This window comes from Protopterus annectens, chromosome 17.part0, assembly GCF_019279795.1.
Source record: "Protopterus annectens isolate FY-2018-M chromosome 17.part0, PAN1.0, whole genome shotgun sequence".
In the NCBI taxonomy this organism is placed as follows: domain Eukaryota; kingdom Metazoa; phylum Chordata; order Ceratodontiformes; family Protopteridae; genus Protopterus; species Protopterus annectens.
This window is the reverse complement of record NC_056751.1, coordinates 186,862,926-186,888,247: the sequence shown is the minus strand read 5'-3', so window position 1 is coordinate 186,888,247 and position 25,322 is coordinate 186,862,926. Positions and strand designations below refer to the sequence as shown.

Below are 25,322 nucleotides of genomic sequence, written 5' to 3'. Positions count from 1 at the left end.
TTACATCACTGCCCTTCTTCTGAGAGATTGTCACTGGACAGTCCCAGATGCTCCCCCCAACAACAGTATCTCTGTCCTCCCCACACCAGCTCCAACAAGCTGCTAATCAAACTTGGGTCATCTGAGCTGTAGTGTGTGTTTTATCCCTCTATGCCAGCCACACTGGCTTTGCAGTTTTACCTTCATCTGTTTGTCTTGGTATAGAATATTCAGTGTACCGTTCTCTTGATTCAGACATAATTAATACTCTGCATCTACCAGAGGAGGTAGTATTAGGGATAGCAATGCTGGAATGCAGTGCCTTGTCTTAACAAACTAACAGCAAACTTTCTAATAATGAAAGAAAAAATTGCCAAAAGATTGGATTACATAAACTTTCTAATAAGTATTTTTGTATTAAAAATGTGTTTATCACCTTGTATGCATAATTTGATAAGCCCATTAATGTTGTTTTACAAACATAGTGTCAAAATATTTCTTAATAAGGGTAGCAGCAGATTCTTAAATATTTTATGATGTATTATGTTGTCTGTCTTATTTCTACTGTATGGAGCTTTCCTCCCGGGCCTCCGCTGAAAATGGACATATATCCAATCGGACCTTCCCGGTTAACAAATGTAAAATAAAATAAATAAATAAAATAAATGATGTTAATTATACATTATAATGGAATTCATTAAACACAAAACAGTTCATACTAAGAGTATTTTGCATCCAAAGAAGAACCAGAAGAACATTAGAAGTAGCCAGATTTGCAGCAAACTGTGCACTTTTCATGTGTTATTAATCACTTCTTTTTTGAGTTCCAGAGCAATCCAGCATTTGACAGTTTTTGTTTGTGTTAAGTTTGTCATGGCTCTCTAGCAGTGATGCATTTTGCATATTAGTTAACATCCTGGATTACTGCTACTTTTGATTAAAAAATAAGTAAAGTGCAGCCTCAAGAAATTCTTTTTAGTGTTCTGCACAGGTAAGGTATTTGATGTTCCTTAGCCAATACCCACCTGGAAAAGTCAGTATAAACATTGGTTTTCTTGGAGATGATTATGATAAATTAATGAAAATGGCTTCCCCTTGCAAAGACAGGTATGTTTTGCAATACCTTTGTGGAGTTTTGGCTTGCCTTAGATCAGCACTTAGGTGTGAGGATTGTGTCAAGGTTGTTATCAGAGTGTAGGACTGACTAATGCTTGCAGTATTTAGACAAGTGGTGCCACTTTGGGGGGGCAACTGTGTCAAAGAACCTGATAAATGTCTTTCATAGTTAACATTAGTTCTGGCTTCTCCTGACAGTAGGTCAGCAGTCATTGAGTGGATGCATGTTGAATTGTATGGTCCAGTTAACTTGTTACCGTGTTGTGTCTCCCCTCCTTTGTTATTTTTCCAGTTTTGCAGTTGGTGCTATCACTGCAAGCAGATCACGAAGCTGGAATATAAATGGATTCTTTTAATGTTATTGTTAATGCTTTTCCTGGGTCAACCACCAAGGCCAGCCCCATAAGTACTGGATGACTTATACATGGATTTGCTATCTAGGTTGTAATGTAGGACTCTGAAGCACTTATTTTTAGAATATTTATGTTTTTGTTTGGTACTGTTCCTAACAAGTGATACACTACATTCAAGTCTCCTTCAGTTTGGCTGTCATTCATGGCATTCTCTAATAGCATATTTGAAAGAAGACAGTAGAGAAGAGATGGGAAGACTGTGTATCTTGTAATTCTATTGATAATAAGCAGTATTTAGATTTGGTAAAACTTTAATTTCCATCAAAAATGCCCAAGTAACACATTTGTAAGCCATTTTTAGAGAAGGATCTTTCCTGGGATAGTAACACAGGCCTAAAAGGCATACTTCAGCCTTTGTGGAGTTAAAATATTGCTGAAAACCACATGGCAATACCAAGGAAGAAACCACTAAGTAGTATTTCATCCAGATTTTTTTGAATGAAACTCTGCAAAGATTTAATTTTAATACCAGCAATATTTGAACCCGGGATCAAAACATCAGCTCAAAGTGTATTGCTCTGGGATGGACAATCTGGAGAACCTTTTAAGTACTGCATGTGAAAGATGCCTTAGTATATAAGATATTCTCTGCCTTTTTGTTTTTATTAGTGGTAACATGACTTTCAGAAATAGATTAAAGTTGACATGGACAGTTAAAATTACTTGGTAGAATTCTGAACTTATGAATTTTTTTGTTCTTCTAGATACCGCTTGACCAAAATTGCTGTAGACACCAGTGCTGGTCCCTATCAGAATCACACCGTGGTTTTCCTTGGATCAGAAAAAGGAATTGTTTTAAAATTCTTGGCACGAGCCACTAGCGTTTTTTTTAATGACAGCCTGTTCCTGGAGGAGATGAACGTTTACAACCCTGAGAAGTATGTATCCTGTTGTGATTTCTACAGGCAAACTGCTTAGCATAGGAGTGTCATGCAGGTGCTGTGTTATACTGTAATGATGTTAAGCAGCCCCAGGAAGGATAGGTGAACTGGAAGTTTCTCTTGGCATTTCTGTTTGATTTTGTTTGGCTTTTAGCAATAAAAGCTAATGTTTCATTCAATAGTCTTGTTTTGCAGAAGATATTTATTTTGGATGGTCTCTTGAAAGCTTTCTCATTCAACAGCCAGACTTTGAAAGTACAGGAAGTTTTCTGATATTGGTCTTTATTGTAGAATATATCTTGTTGTAAAACAGTCAAAATATACTATACTACGATGCCAAATAGATTTTTTTTTCTTTTTGCTCTTGGGTTGATGTTTGCAGTTTAATTACTTACCTTCTGTTCTCTTATGTTTCACTTACTGATTATCTGTCTGGCTGTTTTCCACTATGCAGTTTCTGAAACTTGGATTATTACCAAACAGCAAAGCACCTTGGGATTTTCAAAATCCTCTCTTCTGCTACATTTTGCATTACATTTTTTGCAGGGTAGAAAAGGATGTACTCTTAAAGTTCCTTAATAATTGTAATAAACTGGGTGGTCAGTATTTTTCCTGATTTCCATTTTATAAAGGGATGAAAAGAATAAGTACGAAGCAATTTGAAGCATATACAGTACGTTGCCAGATATATATTAGAACTTAAATTACAAGTGGGAGGTTGGCATAATGGTTAATTGCAGACACAAGATGCAGGGTTTTATTCTCATATGGGATAATTGGCTTAAAATGGCCCACAAGGGCAATTAGCCTAGTACAAACCTATGAACTAATAGCTCTGATTGTCAGCACTGGCTTTGCAGAAAACATAATGTTTCAGATGCAGTTTCCAAGTATTGTTTAGTCACATAGGTTTGTGTTTGTGTGCACCCTTAAATTAGTGGGAATTATTGCTTGAATTATGTCACAGGTGCAGTTTTGATGGTGTGGAGGACAGAAGAATTTTGGGTTTGCAACTGGACAAGCAGAGCAGCTCTCTTTATGTCGCATTTTCTTCTTGTGTTGTGCGTCTTCCCCTTGCTCGATGTGAACGTCACAGCAGATGCAAAAAGTAAGTTGTTGCCTGTTAACAAACTGTAAAAGGATCTTTACATAATTTAACAGATTCATATATTCTCATAACTTATCTTTTGAAAGGACTTGTATAGCATCCAGAGACCCTTACTGCGTTTGGACAAAGGATGGTGTCTGTACTCAGCTGTTACCTGGTTCTAAGTAAGTAACATTTCTTGTAGGTTGTATCTGTTTTTGTATACAAGGTTTTTGCATAGTTATTTACATGGGGTAACTAACATTTTTGTTCTATCCACATCCCACACTTTAAACGGAGTTAATGTGTATTTTAGGAAAAAAAATAAACTTTATATCAATCTTGACATCACAAACTCTTTGAGTAAACATCTTTCTTGTGTAATACTCATTTTGAGGATGAAATTACATACTTTTGAGCATGCCTGAACTGAGTCTTAAAGAAATTTAAGCAGCTTGAAATTAGGGCTTTATAAAAATGCTGCTGATGTTCATCGTGTTACCCTGCTGCAGTCATCACACTTGGGTTATCCTGTCGTCAGGCGGACCCGCAGTCGGCCGGATTTCCAAAGTCTTGGTCCGACGTCGGTTGCTGTCGCCTCATCCCTGACGTCAGTGCGCCAGGGGTACATATACTGCAACCAACGCCATTTTCTCCATTCTTTCTTGCTGCGCGGTGCCCGAAGCAGAAGCAGTTCGCAAGTGCCGGTCGGCCGACTCCTGAGATTGTCGAATTCGAATTTCAGACCGAAGTCTTCTATAAAGCTAAGTACCCCGTTGAGGAAACTTTTCTTGCCTCAGACCGATGTCAGAAAAAGTTAACAATTGTATTTCTTGTGGGAAGCAAATACCTCATAAGGATTTTCATTCTTATTGCATACCTTGCCTAGGCCCTGATCACGACGTCACTTCTTGTCGTTTTTGTGCTCGGTTTAATAAGCGTACTATTAAAAGACGATTTCATTTTGCACAACACTATTTTGGTAGAAAATTTAACTATAACATGCCGTCAGAGCTACCGACTACCGGCGTGCACAAAAAGCGCAGGGACAAGGACTGACAGCCAAGGCCTAAACCCAATTCCGAGACCTCGGTTAATCCGGTCTCCGGTTCTTCGGTTATCAGTGAGGCTCCGACGCAGCCCCTGACTACCGCAGTTCTGGAACCCAAGACCGCTACGGATATTTTGACGGAATGTACTAGGCCGACGCAGCCTTTTACTTCAGGCCCTTCCGACGATTTACCTTCTAAGGACGTCGATGCTTCTGAAACGCCATTGGTTTCTGAGGGCGTTTTCAGACCGACTCTCACAGTCAAAACATTTTCTAAGTCTAAGACTCCTTCTAACGCTACAAAGACTACACTTCAGTCTCCTGTTCAAGTCCCTATGCCTAAGAAACAGATGCTCAAAATGGCTGAAGATTTGATTTCTCTTATCAGGGGTTCACAGCCTCCTCCTGACAAAAGGCCTAGACAAGAGGAAGATTCTGCTTCTTCTGAGCAACTGTCTATTTCTTCGGATTCCTCTGAAGACCAAGACTATTCCTACTCTCCTTATGAAGATTCTGATGCTGAGGACTCTATTCCCTCAGCTTCCCCTCCTGAAGACTACTCTTTTGGGGAAACTTTACACTCTATGAGGGAACATTTTCACTTGGAAGGTCAGGATTACTCTGATTCCAAGAAAAGGCTCATAGAGTTTATTTTACTCCCCCAACACAGACCTCTAGCCATCCCACCTGTTTTGGACATTGTGGATGATGTCTATTTAGAATCCAGTTTCAACCTAGAGTCTCTCCCTCCTGCTCCGGCTAAGCCTGACAGATACTACAGAGTACCTGATTCACACACATTTCTTTACAAAAGCCCAGTAGCTGACCCAGAGACTATCTCCCAGGGTCCCAAGGGGGCTAAGGCTTCCATGGCTAAAAACCCAGTACCTTCTGAGAGGGACTCAAGAGCACTAGACAGGTGGGGGAAAAAGGTTTACACCTCAGCCACATTAGCTATGAGAGCACTAAATTGTCAATTTCATATGCTCAAGTATCAGCAGTTTCTAACCTCTCAGTTAAAACAAAAGATAACCTCCCTCCCTCAACAATCTGAATTGAAAGAAGTACAGGATTTGTTGCATGCCACCGAGCAGGTGGGCAAACATACCTTACAATGTGGGTTTGATTCTTTGGAGGCCTCCTGCAGATCAGCTGTCACTGGATCAGTTATACATAGGCATGCCTGGTTAAAGGAACAAAGTCTACCTGATCATGTTAAAGCAAAACTACTGGATGCACCCTTACAGCAGGACGTTCTTTTTGGAGTTAAAACAGAAGAAGTTTTAAAGAAAATGGAAGATCAAGGCGAAATCAATGCAGACAGTCAAAGATTTCCTACAAGTACAACCCCCTTGCTTCAGCAGAAACTGGCCAACAAAAAATTGGTCCTTTCCAGCCACTGACAGACCTCAGAGGGGTAAATACAGGCGCCCAAGGGGCAGAGGACAACCACAAGCCCAGTATAAACCTCGCCAATGGGGCACGCCAACCCAGAAAGGAGGAGAAGACAGGTCTCAACCCACCAGAAGGCAAACTCAATGACTTGCACCTCAACTGGCCAAACAAAGCTCTTTTGTCAGCTCCCTTGGTGGGAAAACTAGCACTTTTTGCAGACAACTGGCACATGGTCACAAAGGGCAAATGGGTCCTAGACATAATTTTACGAGGATACAGATTCCACTTTCACTCCTTGCCAATGAAAAGAGGAATGCCAAACCTGCCACTAAATCAAAGGGCAGAGGCTCAAAAACAAATTACAGCTCTCATGGCCATGAGAGCCATTCAACGGGTACCGATTCAAGAGCAAGGCCAAGGATTTTACTCAAGGCTCTTTCTAGTACCCAGAAAGGACAATGCTTGGAGACCAATTCTGGACCTTTCAATTCTAAACACTTACTTGCAAGTCCCAAAATTCAAGATGCTAACTCTACAGCAGCTACTTCCCATGTTGGGCAAGGAAGCATGGCTGGTAACGTTGGACCTCAAGGAGGCATACCTGCATGTCCCTATCAGACAAAGTTGCAGAAGATACCTCCGTTTCATTGCAGGTTCAACCCACTACCAATTCTCTGCACTGCCCTTTGGCTTATCTACTGCACCCAGAGTATTCACAAAATGCCTGGCACCAGTAATTGCATACTGCAGACAAAGAGGAATTCAAATATATCCATACCTGGACGACTGCCTTATCCAAGCAGAAAGAAAAGACATTCTCTTACATCGTCTGGCTTTTGTGAAACATCTATTAAATTGTCTGGGGTACACAGTAAACGAAAAGAAGTCAAAACTAGTACCCTCACAAAAAATGACATTCCTGGGTGCCAGCTTGGACACAGTGGCCCAGAAGGCTTATCTTACACCAGACAAGCAACTACAACTGACTCAATATTTCAAGACAATGGCAACAAAGACCCAATTAACTGCAAGAAAAATTCTGCAGGCTTTGGGCTTCATGGCATCTTGCATTCTGATAATACCATTTGCAAAACTGCATATGAGGAAATTACAGTGGTACCTAAAAAGTGTATGGTCTCAACACAGCCACAGCTTGGACACAGTGATATCTCTCATTCCCTGCCTTCAACAGGAATTTCTATGGTGGGCACAGGCATGTCACCTCAACAAGGGTCAGCCTTTCACCTTGCCCCCAACCAGACAAACTATCACAACAGATGCTTCAGACTATGCCTGGGGGGCACACATGGCAGGACAATGCATTCAAGGCCTATGGACTGCAGATCAAAGAAATCTGCACATAAATCAAAAAGAGATGCTAGCTGTACAGAAAGCTCTGACAGCCTTCAAGGATCTATTTACATCCAGGACAACTTGCAATAAAGATGGACAACACCACAGTAATGTGGTACATAAACAAACAAGGGGGCACACATTCCTACCCTCTTTGCAGGCAAGCAATAATCTTATGGAACACAGCTCTGGCCTACCAAGTTCAGTTACAAGCTCAATTCCTGCCAGGACAGAAAAACACATTGGCAGATGACCTAAGCAGAAACATCAAAGATCCCCACGAGTGGAAGCTAGACCCACAAATATTTACAATGATAACTCAAAAATGGGGCCTTCCAAATATAGACCCGTTTGCCAGTCCTCAAAACTACCAACTGACAAAATTTTGTACAAGGACATTCCACCATCAAGCTTGGAAAGTGGACGCTCTCTCCTTCAGTTGGAAAAACCTGACAGCATATGCCTTTCCTCCATTACCTCTTCTCACAAAGGTTCTTTTGAAGGTCAAAAAGGAGAAACCTCGACTGATTCTCATAGCCCCAGACTGGCCATGCCAGCACTGGTACCCGCTATTGAAGAATATGGCTCACAGCCCACCATGGATATTGCCTCAAATACCTCATTTGCTCACGTAGCAAAACAAACAGATTCTACACAGCCAGCTAAAAACCTTAAACCTGGCTGCATGGCAAATCTTTTAAACATCCAACCAGCCCCACTTTCACAAGCAGTTCTGGATGTTATTCTGGAAGCCAGGAGGCCAAGCACCAGGAAGGCTTACTCGGGCAAATGGAAAAGGTTTTCTGCCTGGAACCAAGCTAAAGGACAAGACACAACTCAGCCTCATATGCCTCACATTCTGCAGTACTTAGCAGAGATGTTGCACAAAGGACTTTCCTTCTCCTCAATTAAAATCCATGTTTCAACTATTTCAGCTCACTATGACACAAATCCACCTTTATTTTCACATCCTCTTCTAAAGCAGTTCCTCAGAGGGGCAAAAAACATTATACCACCTAGAAGAGCTCCTACACCAACATGGGACCTCAACTTTGTTCTGGAGAAACTAACGTTACCTCCCTTTGAACCAGTTTTCTCTGCAGACCTTCAGTTCCTATCTTGGAAGACTGCCCTGCTCCTGGCAATAACTTTTGCTAGGAGAGTCTCAGAATTACAGGCATTAATGGCAGTGGAACCTTTCCTCATTTTTCATCAAGACAGAGTTTCTCTACAAACTAATCCTTCCTTCATGCCTAAGGTGGTTTCCAGTGTAGCTTTAAATCAAACCATCCATCAACCCACTTTCTTTCCCAATCCAAAGAACAAAGGTGAGAGACTCCTGCATTCCTTGGACATTCACAGGCAGCTTCGTTACTACTTGGACAAAACTAAGGCTTTCAGAAAAACTGACCAGCTCATTGTATCCTATGCTACAGCTTCTCAAGGGAGGGCTATATCCAAACAAACCATTTCTAAATGGATAGGCCATTGCATATGGTTCTGTTATACCCATCATGGGAAACCAGTTCCTCCTACCATTAGATCCCACTCTACCAGGGCAACAGCTACCTCTACAGCCTTTCTCAGAGGGGTTCCTACCAAGGAAAGTTTAGAAGCTGCAACTTGGAGTTCAGTACACACCTTCACCAAACACTATCACTTACCTCTTTATTCTAAGTCCAGGGCGGGCTTCGCCACTGCAGTTCTGCAGGGCCTCATTGCCTCCACTAACCTTCTATGATACCTCCACCCTACCTTAGCTTTGGGACTCAACCCAAGTGTGATGACTGCAGCAGGGTAACACGATGAACATAGTACAGTTTTGTACCTACCATAAATGTAGATATTCGAGTGTTCACCCTGCTGCAGTCCGGGTTACCCTCCCTCCAACCCCTCTGATCTTCTGGCTAAATCTCTGCTATGCCTTACTGATGTATTTGCTTATAGCTGAAGGAATTTTGTGTTTGTACAGTGTTCACACCATTTAGTACTAATTTTGATCACCTTTTTGGGGGCACCTGACATCTGGGGCAAGAAAAACCGAAGAAAATGGTGTCGGTTGCAGTATATGTACCCCTGGCGCACTGACGTCAGGGATGAGGCGACAGCAACCGACGTCAGACCAAGACTTTGGAAATCTGGCCGACTGCGGGACCGCCTAACAACAGGATAACCCAAGTGTGATGACTGCAGCAGGGTGAACACTCGAACATCTACATTTATGGTAGGTACAAAACTGTACTTTTGGAACTGAGTATACCTCTTATGCCTTGATAACGGTAGTCTGACATTAGTAGTCTTCAGGTTTTTCATTTGTTGACAGTGATAGCTGCCGAGACTGCTGTGGGATTCTACAAGTATTGCTAATGCTTTTGCTTGCATATGCTATAATGAACTGCCATGTTTCTGTCTTTTTCTAAAAAAGTCTGTTAGGATAAAACAGACACTGCCTTGCTTCCAAATGCCCCCCTCCCCCCACGCCCCTGTAATGGTCACATGGTAAACATGGGGTTGCTAGTAAATGTGACTGATTTCAAATTTCAGGCAGTGAAAGACAAACAGCCCATGTCTCAGAGTCTCACCATATTACATATAACCAACTTTCCCACAGCATAGAATCAGTAACTGCCCAGGGTTGGCAGCATCACCACATATACCTGTTTATACAGGTGGGTGAGGAGGCAGCTTCTACAGTGAAAAATAAGTCCACTGTACTCCTGAGGAAGCACCAGGAATATAACTATGTCAAGAATCTAAATGGCAATGCTCAGATCTGCTCTGAGCTAAAACAGAATGGCATTAAATATACTGATCTGAAGGATATTGCCAATATCCTTGCAGATCGATTCAGTGCCAACTTCACCCCCCTCTCACCCCCTAAATGGCCCATCTCAATACTGGAAGATTGCCAAATTTCAGTAATAATGGCCACACAGGTACAAAACGCACTCTCTAAAGCCAAGAATACAGCATCCATGGGACCAGATGACATCCCGGGCTGTGTACTACATGAACTACAATATGAACTGGCACCTCACCCAAGTGTCATGTTTAATCATAGCCTCACCTCAGGTTTCGTGCCCACTGAGTGGCACAGAGCTACAGTTATCCCAATCCACAAGGGGGTATCCACCTTGGATCCCGGAAACTACTGTCCCATCAGTCTGACAAGCCTTATCTGCAAGGCCATGGAGCATATTATCATGGAACTTATAAACAAAGGCATTGGCAACCTTCAAACACTGGACCCCACCCAGTTTGGGTTTGTGAAGGGCCGATCTTGTCTCCTGAACCTGATTGACTTCTTGGAATCAGTCTCCAGAGCTATGGACAAGGGTAAGGTGGTCCACACAGCCTATCTAGACCTTGCCAAGGCCTTTGACACCATCCCCCACTCTGGAATCATAGATAAACTTACTAAGTTGGGCATTAATCCCCATGCCACCCAATGGGTTGCTAAATGGCTTACTGATAGAACCCACACTGTAAAAGTAGCCGACTCCAAATCCAGCTCCAGACAAGTGACAAGTGGAGTACCTCAGGATTCAGTCCTGGGGCCGCTCTTGTTTGGCATCTACTTCTCTGAAGTACAGGTCAACACTAAGGGACTCTGGCTAACAAAGTTTGCAGATGACTGCAAACTGGGAGCCATTATTGAATCCCCAAATGATGTGGATACTCTACAAAAGGGCCTTACAGAAAGAGATGCTTGGTGCCAGAGCCATGGGCTCAAGCTCAATGCCAAGAAATGTATTGTTATCCCTTTGGGAAAAACATGTATCCATGAATTACCATATAGGTGGCAGTCCACTAAACACAGAAAGTGTGATAAGAGACTTAGGGATACAGGTGGACAGTGGTCTCACCTTCGATAACCACATCGCCACAACAGTCAGGAAATCCTTCTATGTGGCACACCTCATCACGAAGGGCTTTTCATCCAGAAAAAAGGAGGTCATTGTCCCACTGTACTCATCCCTCATTAGACCCGTTATAGAATACAACGCCCCATTTGGTATGTACCTCTCAAGACATCTGCAACAACTGGAAAGGCCTCAGAAATACCTCACTAAAAGAATCACAGGCCTAAAGCAGATGCCCTATGCTGACCACCTTAAAAAACTCCAGCTATACTCTGTCGCATATCGTCTACTCAGAGGCGATCTCTGCTTAACATACAAGGCCATGTCAAACCCAGAGCTGTTTGACATGCTACACTTAAAGAAATCCCATATCGTCTACTCAGAGGCGATCTCTGCTTAACATACAAGGCCATGTCAAACCCAGAGCTGTTTGACATGCTACACTTAAAGAAATCCCAAGCCCTCAGAGCTACACGCTCCAGGGATCTAAACCTTGTCATCACAATAAACAAAACATGCTGGAGGGATAGGTTCCTGACCCAGAGACTCCCCAGACTCTGGAATAGACTGCCCATACATGTCAAGAAGAGTGCCTCTTTGGACCTCTTCAAGAGGAACCTTGACGATTGGATGGGAGAAAGGAAATTCACCCTGGGGATCACGTCAGTCGCCCTGCTAGACAGGGGTCCAGGAAAGTAAATAATGTGGGAAGAAATAGCCAGGGAATTGTTATGGCTAGGCTTGTATAGGCCCTAGGGCTGATAGCCTAGTACCAACCTATGAACCTATGAATTGGACTATGGCTTGTAGTAAGCACCTCATTGGTTCTTTCGAGATTTTTTTAAAGTTGTTTCAGGTTTCAACTTTCTGTTACCTAAGTTAACTTGTGAGTGTGTCTGCCATTTCACACAGAGCTAGTTGGATGAAGGGCACTGAGCAAACTGATCTGTGATATGTAACATTAAGTATCCTGTTTTTTGCTTATTTCTACGAGTTATTTATAGTACTTTTATTGTCTGCTGCATACTTTTCTAGCTAGTTTCACTGTGTGTGAGGTATTAACTGGAAATTTTCTACATTTGTTATGCATCTGTTTGGGTTTGTTTTTTCTGATTTATTTCCCCACCCTTTCTCACTATTGGTATCCTGTTCTTATACTTGGTGGCTTTGCAGTTGCCCACCCCTACTGTAGATTTGATCTGGGACACTCCTCCCAGTCTAGTGTAATCACCTCATTCTACCTAATACAGGGAGAACAAGGCCCGGTCCTGGGACCCTTACTGTACGGCATATACTTCTCAGAAGTACAGGCAAACACAGGAGGATTATGGCTCACCAAGTTTGCCAATGACTGCAAACTGGGAGCCATAATTGACTCTTCGGCTGACATGGGCATTCTCCAAAAGGGCCTTACTGAGACGGACACCTGGTGTCAAAGTCATGGTCTCAAGCTAAATGCTAAAAAATGCATAGTCATCCCATTTGGGAAAAACAAAACACCCATGAATTACCACATAGTTGGCAGCCCCTTTAATACAGAAGAGGTAATAAGAGATCTGGGGACCCAGGTAGATAGCAATCTCTCCTTTGACAATCATCTTGCCAAAGTAGTTATGAAATCCTTCTATGTAGCCCATCTAATTACTAAAGGGTTCTCATCTAGAAATAAGGAGGTTATAGTGCTCCTCTACTTGTCACTATCAGACCCATCATAGAGTACAATGCCCCATTTGGGATGTACCTCACAAGACACTTCCAACAGCTGGAAAGACCACAACAGTACCTCACCAAGAGGATTACTGGCCTCAAACATATGTCCTATGCAGCCCGACTGGAAAAACTCCAGCTGTACTCAGTCGAATATCGCTTACTCAGAGGTGATCTCTGCCTGAATTACAAAGCCATGTCCAACTCAGAATTGATGGACATGCTACACCTAAAGAAATCCAAGTCACTGCGAGCCACTCTCTCTAGTGAGCTAAACCTTGCCACAGCAATAAATAAAACATGCTGGAGGGATAGATTTCTGTCATAGAGACTCTCCATGCTTTGGAACAAAATTCCTAACTACATTAGGCAGAGCCCCTCACTAACACTCTTCAAGAGAAACCTTGACGAGTGGATGGGTAACAGAAAATACACCCCTGGGATCACTTCATTGGCTCTTCTTGACAGAGGCTCAGTTAATTAATGAATGGGGCAGCAAAAGCTGACACACTCTGGTTAGGCTTATAAATGCCCTCGGGCAGATAGCCTAGTACCTACCTATGAACCTATGAACATTTGAGAAGGCCAGCCCACTTAGTTTCTTAACTTTGAATTATCTTCTGCTCATCCTTTCTCCCTTTCCACGTTACAAAAAAATTCTAATTTTGTTTCCTGCCTTTCCTGTAAGTAGTCTAGGCCAGATACAGATTTGCTGAATTCAGCGCTGTTTGTAAGTTTCTGAGCCCCCAAGCCTTTCTGTGTTGGAGAAAAGCCTTCTAGCTTATCAGTGGGAGTGGTAAGCACTACGTAGCTTATCTAAAAAAACAAAACACTTTATCATTGCCGCTTAGCTAGGGTTAAACTATTCCCGGTGCCATAGTCTGCTCTTTGAATTTTCCCTTAGAACAATCCAGATTTTTAGTTTTAGCAATCAGTTCTGTTTCTTTGAGCTCAGCACTTGTTCAGAACTTGTTGTAAGCACTAAATAACCTACAAATTACTACAGCGCTCAACTTTCCACACTTGTCTAGAGGAAAACAGTTTTTAGTACTTGATAAGTAAGCAACTATCCAGGCATGTCTAAGGGTCAGCTCCTGGTGTTTTCTCCTGTCTACCTGATTTATATGGGCATCTTAGGGCAATGCAGCAAATGCCTTATGTACACAGACAACCCTCTCCTGCTAAAACCCAACACTGCAACCTGTGAGAGATGCACTTATATAACCAAAGTGGAATCAAAGCTCTCTTCACCCAAGACTGGACTAGACAGTCAAGAGGAGAAGGTAAACACTTGCACCACACCACACTCATCACATACTCCCTCAAAACCTACACCACCATAACACACACATAGAAACACAAAACACACATCTACATTCTCAGAGGCCCTCAATAAAAATCTGCCTAAGCAACAGGGACCTCCAAAACAGAAATGCAAGCGACCTCCACCCCCCCCCCCCAACACAACCCAAATGACACATAGCCCACAAACTCAATGTGCCACTCAACTACAGTCAATAAGGCATAACAACGTACCCAACACTCTAGTCATAGGTGACTCTATAGTCATCCACACTGATGTTTCACTCACCAGGCTAAACAAGGAGAAAGTTACAGTCAGCTGCCTGTCGGGTACCAGGATCCACCACATAATGCATGCACTCAGGTCACTACACAACAAGTACAAATATAACTGTCATTGTCCATGTTGGTGTGAATGACCTGAGATGCACCTCCCTGGACTATATGAAAAGAGACATGGAGGAGCTGTTCAGTCTTGTAGCCTAGGCAGGTGTGACCCTAGCCCTGAGTAGCATCCTGCCATCACCCAGAATGATACCACAGTACAAGGACAAAATGATTGACTTCAACAATTGGCTAAGCTTCTGGTGTCATTCTAAGGGGATCCAGTATCTGTCTGCCTGGGGTAACATGATCGACAGACCACGATGCTTTGCCAGAGATGGCCTGCACCTGTCGCCCTTGGGATTCCGGATACTGGGCAAAGCTCTTGCAACCCCTGTAGTACCTTTTTTAGGCAAGGTTCAAATGACAAATTCGCCACCATAACAGGTACAAGCAAGCAAAATCTGAGGGTAATGCTACTCAGTGCTAAAAGTCTAAACTTCAAAATGCACTAACTTGAGGCACTACTTAAAATGGAGAACATCGACATCTCTGTAGTGACAGAGACCTGGTTCAAGGCTCCTGAGAGCACCCCTGCATTACCAGGCTATAATTCATACCACACCTTTCTGCCACCTAACCTGGACTGAAACACTAAAGGCGGAGGTGTGTCCTCATTGATTAAGGATATCCACACCCCCAGGCTAGTTGCTCAGCATAATGCATCCGAGATTATCCAAGTGCAACTAACTCTGGGCAAGACCGCAATCCAAATTGTAGCTTGCTACAGATCCCCCACCATGCCCCAGGATTTCCACTCCTCATTTCTTGATACACTATAAAATATTAGGGTACATCCTAACACCCTAATAATTGGTGATTTCAAATACCCCACCATTAACTGGGAAAACTACTCATGTACCAGCTCTTTTGCTCAACGTTTTCTGGAATTCATAAATTCCAGTGCCTTGGATGGCCTTGGATCAACTTATCCACACCCCCGCCAGGGGCAGCAATATCCTAGACCTGGTCCTTACTAACATGGGCAACTGGTGTTCCACACCAGAGGTCAATTCCTCATTGGTCAGATCTGACCACAAGCTAATCATCCTAGACATCCACATCCTGCCCCTACCCCCCATTAGGGAAACCACCGTAAAAAAATTCTCCAAAGCCAACTTCACGCTTCTTAAGACAGAAGTGGCAAACTTCACTATACACATTCAAATGGGCAATAGAGGTATGACTGCTGAATCCTACACAAATGCACTTTATAAGCACTTACACAAGTGCATGGATCGTGCAATCCCTAACAGAACCAAGATGTTATCCCCCTAAAAAAGGAAGCCAATCTGGTAGTTCCCTGCTGTAAACAGTCTCTACAACAGAAGAAAGAAACTGTTGCAAAAAAGAGTAAAATCCCATGATTGGAGGAACTGCCTGGTCAGCCTCAGTAAGAAGCTGAAATCCCTCATAAAATCCTCCAAAGCTAGTTACGAAAACAAAATCACCACTGATTCTAAAGACAACCACAAAGCATTCTTTAGCTATGTCAAGAATCTCAATGGCAACACTCAGATCTGCTCTGAGTTACAGCACAATGGCACTAAATATACAGAACCAACTGATATTGCCAACATCCTGGCAGATAGGTTCAGTGCTAACTTTACCCCCCCACCCACCCACTTAAGGGCCCATCTCTATACCGGAAGAATGCAAAGATCCTGTAATCACAGCTGCACAGGTAAAAACCACAGTCTCCAAAGCCAAGAACACATCATCCATGGGACCTGACAACATCCCAGGCTGCGTTCTACACAAACTACAGAATGAACTGGCACCCCACCTAAGTACCATGTTCAATCATAGCCTCACCTCAGGCTTTGTGCCCACTGAATGGTGCACAGCAACGGTTATCCCACTCCACAAAGGGGGAGCCACCACGGACCTCAAGAACATCCTCCCCATTAGCCTGATGAGTCTGGTCTGGAAGGCTATGGAACATATCATCATAGAACTTATAAACAATGAATCTCCAAATTCTGGATCCCATCCAGTTCTGGTTTGTAAAAGGCAGATCATGTCTCCTAAACCTGATAGACTTCATTGAAGCGGTCACCAAAGTTGTAGATGAGGGTAAGGTGGCTCACACAGCCTATCTAGATCTTGCCAAGGCTTTCAACACTATCCCCAACTCTGGAATTATAGATAAACTCACTAAACTAGGTATAAATCCCTATGTCACAAGATGGGTTGCCAACTGGCTCACTGACAGAAGCCACACTGTGAAAGTAGCAGACTCCAAATCCGACTTCAGACCAGTGACAAGTGGAGTACCACAGGGTTCAGTCCTGGGCCCTTTCCTGTTTGCTATCTACTTCTCTGAAGTACAGGCTAACACAGAAGGTCTTTGGCTAATGAAGTTCGCAGATGACTGCAAACTAGGAGCCATAATCGAAATTTGTAGTGATGTGGACACCCTACAAAAGGGCCTAACTGAGACAGATGCCTGGTGTCAAAGCCATGGCCTCAAGCTCAATGCTAAAAAGTGCATTGTCATCCCTTTTGGTAAAAACTCTGTACCCCTGAGGTACCACATAGGCGATAATCTGCTTAACACTGAAAGTGTGATAAGAGACCTTGGGACACAGGTGGACAGTAGTGTCTCCTTTGATAATCAATTTGCCACAGTAGTCAGGAAATACATCTACATAGCTCACCTCATCACAAAAGGTTTCTCACCAGGAAAAAGAGGTCATTGTTCTCCGCTACTCGTCACTCATTAGCCCCGTTATAGAATACAGCACTTCTTTTGGTATGTACCTCACAAAGCATCTACAACAACTGGAAAGGCCACATAAATACCTCATAAAGAGGATTATCGGCCTCAAACATTTATTTTTTATTTTATTTTACATTTGTTGACCGGGCTAGTCTAACTGGATATTTGTCCATTTTCAGTAGAGGCCCGGGGAGAAAAGCTCCAGCATGAACAGTAAACAAAGTTAACAGCATATAACAAAGACATGTATGAAAACAATACAGTGGTAGCATTGGTTAAAATAAATAATATAGTAATAAAATTATAGGATAGACATTATTCTAAAAGTTAAACTAAGTGAAACAAAACAGGTATTGCACAACAGAGTAAAGTATTTATAATTTATCCTCTTACTATGAAAAAAAAAGTAACAAGATTTAGAGGCCTAGGTTGGAAGCCTAAGTTAGGGGAGTGGGAAAAGGGGTATGAGTAGGAGGGGAAAAGATTTCAGTCTGGGTTAGCACAAGGACAAAGCCACTGAGTTTTAAGATGCTCTTTAATATGTTTTTTGAATAAAGAAGTAGAAGCTGGGTTAGAAAGTTCAGGAGGGAGCTGATTCCAGTTTTTACCTATAGTGTTTGAGAACAGTGAGTCGCCAGCTTTGTTGTTAGATTTAATCAAGGAGACCAGGAGTTTATTAGCAGAACGTAGTGTAGCTAGATTTTTATAAGGTGAAATCAGATTAGTGAGGATAGGGGTATCATTGGGGTGGTATAGGATCTTTTGAGTGATAAGTAACTGTTGACAGAGTATGTGGTTATGCAATTCTAGCCATCCTAGTTGTTTGAGGTTAAGACAGTGGTGAGTTTTGAAGGGGAGTACATGTAATGAATCTAGCTATGCTATTGTAACAGGTAGAAAGTTTGGTGATGTTTCTTGATAGGTTAGTATATATAGCAGAGGCATAGAAAAGGGTAGAGATGAGGTGGGTCTGGGCAATGGTTTTCCTGGCTGAGGGGGTAAGGAAGGGTTTAATTCTATAGAGAGTACCAAGTATTTTGTTAACAGAATTTATGGTGGCGTTTATATTGTCATCATAATTAAGACTATTGTCAATTGTAACACCTAGTAGGCAGGTGGTAGTATCTGGGGTTATGTTGGTAGCATTGTTAGAGGTTATGGCGAAGAATGGTGTGGATGATTTATGAGTTGGAGTAAAGAGTAGTAGTTTTGTTTTTTTGGGATTAAGGAGGAGGCAATGTTGCATAAACCATTTTTCAACATTTTGGAAAACAGTTTGGGTGAGGGACTGGAGGGAGGCTACGTTCTTAGCAGTACAGATTAAGGTCGAGTCATCTGCATATTGAATGCAGGTGGCTTGAGATATGTTCAAGTGTAGGTCATTAATAAATAAGGAAAAAAGAAGGGGACCTAAGATTGAGCCTTGCGGGACTCCAATATTTACTGGGAGTAATGAAGACAGATTGTTATCCCAAAGAACTGCTTGCTGCCTGTTTTGAAGATAACACCTAAACCACTGTAATGCTTGTGGATCAAGAGAATGGTAATTTAGTTTGTCTAGAAGTAAGTTATGGTTAACCATATCAAAGGCTTTTGACAGGTCTATAAATAGTGCAGAGGAAAAGGAGTTATTGTTACGATTTTTATTTATAGAGTCAGTGAAGGATAGAAGGGCAGTCGTTGTGCTGTGGAATGGTCTGAAGCCATGTTGACAGTTGGCTAGTAAGTTATTTTGTAGTAGGTGGTTGAGTAGTTGTTTGTGAATACATTTTTCCATTATCTTAGCTAATGGGCAGAGTAAGGCAATAGGGCGAAAGTTAGAAAGCTCAATAGAAGATCCACCTTTATGTAGAGGGATTATGTGAGATACTTTCCATATGGTAGGGATTTTGCCTTCAGAGATAGTCCTGTTAATAAGTATAGATATGGGGTAGTCTATAGCATTTGCAGCAATTTGTAGGTATTCAGATGGGAGTCGGTCGGCAGATGGGGTGCAAGGTTTCAGTTTCTTAAGTAGCTTATGAATAAGAGATGTAGGAACAGGTTGTATATGAAAGGTATGAGATGAAGTTTTGGAGGTATTTGGTGGGGAAGCAGTAGATGGAGGTAAAGAATTGGCTAGGGTTTGAATGGCTTCTGTAAAATATTTATTAAAGGTATCAGGGATCTGGTTGGAATTATTGTGGTTGAAGCCTAATGGGGCAGGAGTAGTCGAATGTCCTGGTTGAAGAAGTTTGTTTATTCCTGACCAGAATTTTTGTGGAGTTTGTTGACTGGTTTGTTGGAGGTGAAGATAAAAGTCTTTTTTGTCTCTAAGAGTATCTTTCTTGGTGGCATTTCTTAACTGTTTAAAGAGGAGGTGATCAGATGGACATTTGGTAGCTCACCATTTAGCCCATATTTTGTTTCTAAGGATCATTTTTTGCTTAGTTTGTTTTGTTAGCCATGGGGCAGATTTGGTTCTTATCCTAGTAGAGCGATAAGGTGCGTGATACTCTAGGATTTGAAGAAAGTTAGTGTTGAAGTAGGTCACAGCCTCATCAAGTTCAAGATGGGTCAGTGGTGACCAGTCACATGCTTGCAATTCATTCAGGAAACTATCAGGATTAAAGAATTTTTTTGAGCGGGAAGTTTTGAGTTTATGAGTAGTTGGGATATGAAATCTTTGTCTAGTAATGTAAGTAAGCGTATGGTCACTAATATTATCAGGAAGGGTTCCTGGAGTATAATTGCTAGGGTGGTTATTAATAAGGATCCAGTCAAGAGTAGATTCTTTTCTGTTAGGTTTGTGGATTCTAGTCGGAGTGGTTATTAATTGAGAGAATCCATAGAGATTTATGTGGTTAGCAGGGTTCTGGGAAGTACAGGTTAACCAGTCTATGTTGAAGTCACCAAGTACAATGGTTTCCTGGGGTAGTTCGGTAGAGAGGAAATTAAGTAAGTTTTCAAGAGTATTAGTATTGTTTCCAGGGGGAAGATACATACAAATTAGGTAGATAGATTTGGTGTTGTTAATTTGGAGTTTAGTAGACAGTATTTCAGATTTGGTGTCTAGTGATGGAAGCTCATTATAGAGGGTAACTTGGAGATTAGATTTATAGATAATGGCTATACCCCCGCCTTTTTGGTTTTGCGGTCACATCTAAGTATGCTATAGCCAGGAGGGGTAATTTCCTGGTCTTGAGTAGAAGGTTTTAGCCAGGTTTCTGTAAGACATAGAATATCAAATGAGTGTAAGTCCAGGAGTGCATGCAGGTGGTGTATTTTCTTGTTAATACTTCTAATATTAAGGTGAGCTATAAGAAGGGAGTTAGGTGCTTTAGTTAATGAAGAAGGTTTAGGTAAAGGTACATTATCATGGTTATTCTTATAGTTCGTATTGGGACCAGGGTTTGGATGAATATCCCCGTGTAGGAGGAGGTAATGCTGGGGATAGTGTAGGAATTTAAGGATCTTGAGAGAGTTATTAAAATTCTTTTTGATTGTGCAGTATGTCATATGGGTTGTTATGTGATATTTTGGTAGTATATAGTTAGTGGTACAGGTTATGTTACTATGGTTGAGGGTGTGGATAAAAGAAGAAGGTAAACTTTGTTGGAGATGAAGGTTTTGTTCATGTAGAGTAAGATTTTCAAAGAAGGTGATTGAGTAAGGTATGGTCAGAGAGGCTATAGCAGTAGTTAAGAGTAGGATGTATGTGAAAATAGTTTTGTGTGTTGGAAACATGGTAGTGAGTAGATATCAGATGAGAGTAGCTTGTGTGAGTAGGTGTGGTAGAAAGAATAAATGAGGATGCTCCAAGCAATTAAGTAGGGTTTTGAAAAAAGAAAAGCAAAAGGAAATTAAAGGAGGTTGAATATGAGGTAGATACTGGAAGTAGTTAGTACAGAGTATGGTTAGGATAGGTAATGGAGTAGTTAAAATGAGAGGTAATTGGAACTAGGTGGTAATGAAAGAGTTAGGTGAGTGGCCTAGTGATGTGGTGTTTTCTGATAGGTTGAGAAAAATAAGGGGAGTGTTTAGTGAGGTATAAGTCTAGGGGAGTGGCCTAGTGATGAGGTTTGTGATAGGCTGAGAAAAATAAGGAGAGTGTTTAGTGAGGTATAAGGTTAAGATACCTGGGGGTGGGTGGGAATTGGGGGTAGGGTAGGGGAGCGGAGTGAGCCCGCAGGGCGAACGGAGCGGGGCAGACACAAGTAAGGTAAAGCAGTGAGGGAAAAAAATCAGTAAGGTAGTAGGCAAGAACAGGAGGCAGTAAGTGAGAAGGCAGATGTAGTTATACTGAGGATGTGGGGAATTAAAAGAGTGGGAAACCTGGGAGATTAAGGGGTAACCTAGGAGTAGTGGAGATGGAGAAGGAGGGCTAGGTAGAGTGTTTATAGGACTATGGGAGGAGATATAGACAAGGTTTAAAAGGATTAAAGAAGAAGATAAAGGAGAAGAGCACAACAAGCATAAATGTTTTAAAGTAAGAGGTGGGAAGAGAAACTAAGTGACTTTAGAGGTGGGTAAGGACTGCCATCTAGTGGTCAAAGTCTATAATTACCCAGGGAAGAGATTGCAGCAGTTGGAAGTAAATGGGAAAGGCAAGTAATGGAGAAGGGAGAGGTTGGAGGGCTATTACAATAAAGGTAGGGGTCTGCAGTATCGTAGAGACAGACAGTGGAGTACACCAGTAGTTAGACAGGGGGGTATGGCTGCTGGCAGGTCTGGCAGATTATCTAGTACACCTAGGAAGTATAGTGGCCTAGTATATACACAATGTAGGTGAGAGAAAATCAAAAACACTTTGTGACATACAATATTAGTTACTGTGGCTTTTGGTCCAGGGCATTTAGATTACCCAGGTGAGGAAATACCCAGGCAGGTTTAGGTAGGTGGATATAGCAGGTCTTTGGAGTCCAATAGGGCACATCCAGGAGTGGAGAAAGTGAGTATAAAAGGTTTGAATAGCTGGTGAGAAATAAAAATAAAGTGAGAAGAATGTTAAAAATTAACACTAGGTAAAGCAAGACAGATGATTCATTAACAGTACAGATTTCACAGTATTACTTCACTTGGTCAAATATAAATCATCACCAGGAGTAGACAGCTCATGTCCTGACAAAAGGTTGCAAGCTCTTGTTCAGGTAATAAACATCAGCAGCAGGATTTAGAAAAAAAACAACAATGCATAGGTCAAAAGCACAGAGCAAACACCTAATTGCAACATAACCCAACTACTTATAATACAGCAACTATGCTTAGCTTTTAAAATAGAATAAGACAATGTAAAGTAATTAAATATAAGCTAGAATCATATCCTTCTAACTAATAGTGAGTCCATTACAGTTAGAACATGGTAGCCAGGATTAAAAGAACAGTAGGAAATCAAGCGGCTATCTTTCAGCAATGACAGACAACTCATTTCAAGTAAATTTAGTGATCAGTGATGAAAAGCAGTTTAGCTCTATGACAACAGTATGTAAGTAATTAAACTAGAATTACTAATCACGCTGCTACTAGTCAAGATCCAAGGGGAGTAGTAAGGCTTCAGCTGAGGCTACCGGTTGATATTTTACCTTCTAATGAGTTACATAGTTTCATAGTTTCATAGTTTCTGCCCTGGGGCATTTGCAAGCCTAGCCCTAGAGATGTGGCTTTCGCCACCCCATGTAGTGGTACTAAGGTGTATAGAATAAATTTAGAATACTGTGCCTTTGTCTAGTAGTGACACATTGAAGACCCCCTTACTTATTAAAATTAGTTTACTGTGCCTCTGTTAAGCAGCGACACAGGGGTGACTCCCGGGGTAAACTTACAATCTCCCATCCACTCGTCAAGATTTCTCTTGAAGAGAGTCAGTGAGGGGCTCTGCCTAACATGGGCTGGGATTTTGTTCCATAGTATGGGAAGCCTCTGAGTTATGAATCTGTCCCTCCAGCATGTTCTATTCATGTTTGTACTGAGGTTTAAATCTTTGGCTCTCGTGGTTCTTATGGATTTTGATTTTTTGAGGTGGAGCATGTCCATCAATTCCTGGTTGGACATGGCCTTGTACGTCAGGCACAGATCACCTCTGAGCAGGCGGTATGCTACTGAATAGAGCTGGAGTTTCTTTAGCCTGGCAGCATATGACATATGTTGGAGACCCTTGATCCTCTTGGTGAGGTACTTCTGGGGTCTCTCCAGCTATTGTAAGTGCCGGGTGAGGTACATACCAAATGGGGCATTGTACTCAATCATGGGCCTGATAAGGGAGGAGTACAGGGGCACAATGACCTCCTTTGATCTGGATGTGAACCCCTTCATGATAAGGTGGGTAAGGTAGAAAGTCTTTCTAACCACTTTGGCAACATGGGTGTCAAATGAGAGGTCACTATCAACTTGGGTCCCCAGGTCTCTGATTACTTTTTCGGTACTCAGTGGGTTACTGTTACAGATGCCCTACACAGACCGTCTCATAAAACTCCAGCTTTACACTGTTGCATATCGCCTACTCAGAGGCAATCTCTGCCTAACATACAAAGCTATGTCAAACTCAGAGCTGTTGGACATGCTCCACTTAAAGAAATCCCAATCCCTGCAAGCTACATGCTCTAGGGATCTAAACCTTGTCACCACAATAAACAGAACATGCTGGAGGGATAGATTCCTGTCCCAGAGACTTCCCATACTCTGGAACAAACTACCTGTCTATATCAAACAAAGCTCCTCATTAGCACTCTTCAAGAATAATCTTGATGATTGGATGGGAGATAGGAAATTCACCCCGGGGATCACTTCTGTGGCTCTGCTCGACAGGGGCACAGGAAAATAATTTTCTTGGGTGGCGAAAGCCAGAGTACATTTTTGGCTAGGCTTATATAGGCCCTAGGGCCAAAAGCCTAGTACCTACCTATGAACCTGTGAAAAGCACAAGACATTTCAGTCAGTGAGACAGGTATTTCACCCCTCTACCTAAGGATACAGTAGGGGCTATCCACCTCCTAAAGTTCATTCTATCAAAAGCAGTCCTTGATGGTGGAGTACAAATAAAATAAAACATTTGAAAAGAAAAAACAGATTCTGTATATTTAATGGGATGATCCCTACTCTTAACACAGTATTTGTATTAATGATAGTGTCATCAAAGCCAAGCAAAGCAAAACTCTATTGTCATTCAGATTGTACCACCAAAAAGTGAACAGCTGAATGAAATTGCATTCCTTCTAGCTCATTTATTCACAGCACAGACTATTTACAACAAAAACACAAGCACGTAAAACACATAAACAACACACACACACACACACACACACACACACACACACACACACACACACACACACACACACACACATAACACAAAGTCCCAAACAAGTTCATAGGTTCATAGGCTGGTACTAGGCTATCAGCCCTAGGGCCTATACAAGCCTAGCCATAACAATTCCCTGGCTATTTCTTCCCACACTATTTACTTCCCTGGACCCTTGTCTAGCAGGCCGACTAACGTGATCCCCGGGGTGAATTTCCTTTCTCCCATCCAATCATCAAGGTTCCTTTTGAAGAGGGCCAAAGAGGCACTTTGCCTGACATGTATGGGCAGTCTATTCCAGAGTCTGGGGAGTCACTGGGTCAGGAACCTATCCCTCTAGCATGTTTTGTTTATTGTGATGACAAGGTTTAGATCCCTGGAGCATGTGGCTTTGAGGGATTGGGATTTATTTAAGTGTAACATGTCCAACAGCTCTGGGTTTGACATGGCTTTGTATGTTAAGCAGAGATCGCCTCTGAGTAGACGATATGCAACAGAGTATAGCTGGAGTTTTTAAGGCGGTCAGCATAGGGCATCTGATTTAGGCCTGTGATTCTTTTAGTGAGGTATTTCTGCTGCCTTTCCAGTTGTTGTAGATGTCCTGAGAGTTGCATACCAAATGGGGCGTTGTATTCTATAATGGATCTAATGAGGGATGAGTACAGTGGGACAATGACCTCCTTTTTTCTGGATGAAAAGTCCTTAGTTGTGAGGTGTGCAACATAGAAGGATTTCCTGACTGTTGTGACGATATGGTTATCGAAGGTGAGACCACTGTCCACCTGTATCCCTA

The 25,322-nt window shown here is 42.1% G+C and overlaps 1 protein-coding gene across 4 annotated transcripts in view; it reads left to right on the top strand.

Annotated features, from left to right (window-relative positions):
- Positions 1-25,322, top strand: part of SEMA6A (semaphorin 6A) — a 414,822-nt gene that overhangs the window by 277,237 nt on the left and 112,263 nt on the right. For all 4 annotated transcript variants that reach the window (XM_044059031.1, XM_044059030.1, XM_044059033.1 and 1 more), the window contains exons 13-15: positions 2,213-2,386; positions 3,357-3,497; positions 3,584-3,661. In XM_044059031.1, coding sequence (XP_043914966.1) covers positions 2,213-2,386; positions 3,357-3,497; positions 3,584-3,661 — 393 coding nt within the window. The remainder of the gene's footprint in view (positions 1-2,212; positions 2,387-3,356; positions 3,498-3,583; positions 3,662-25,322) is intronic.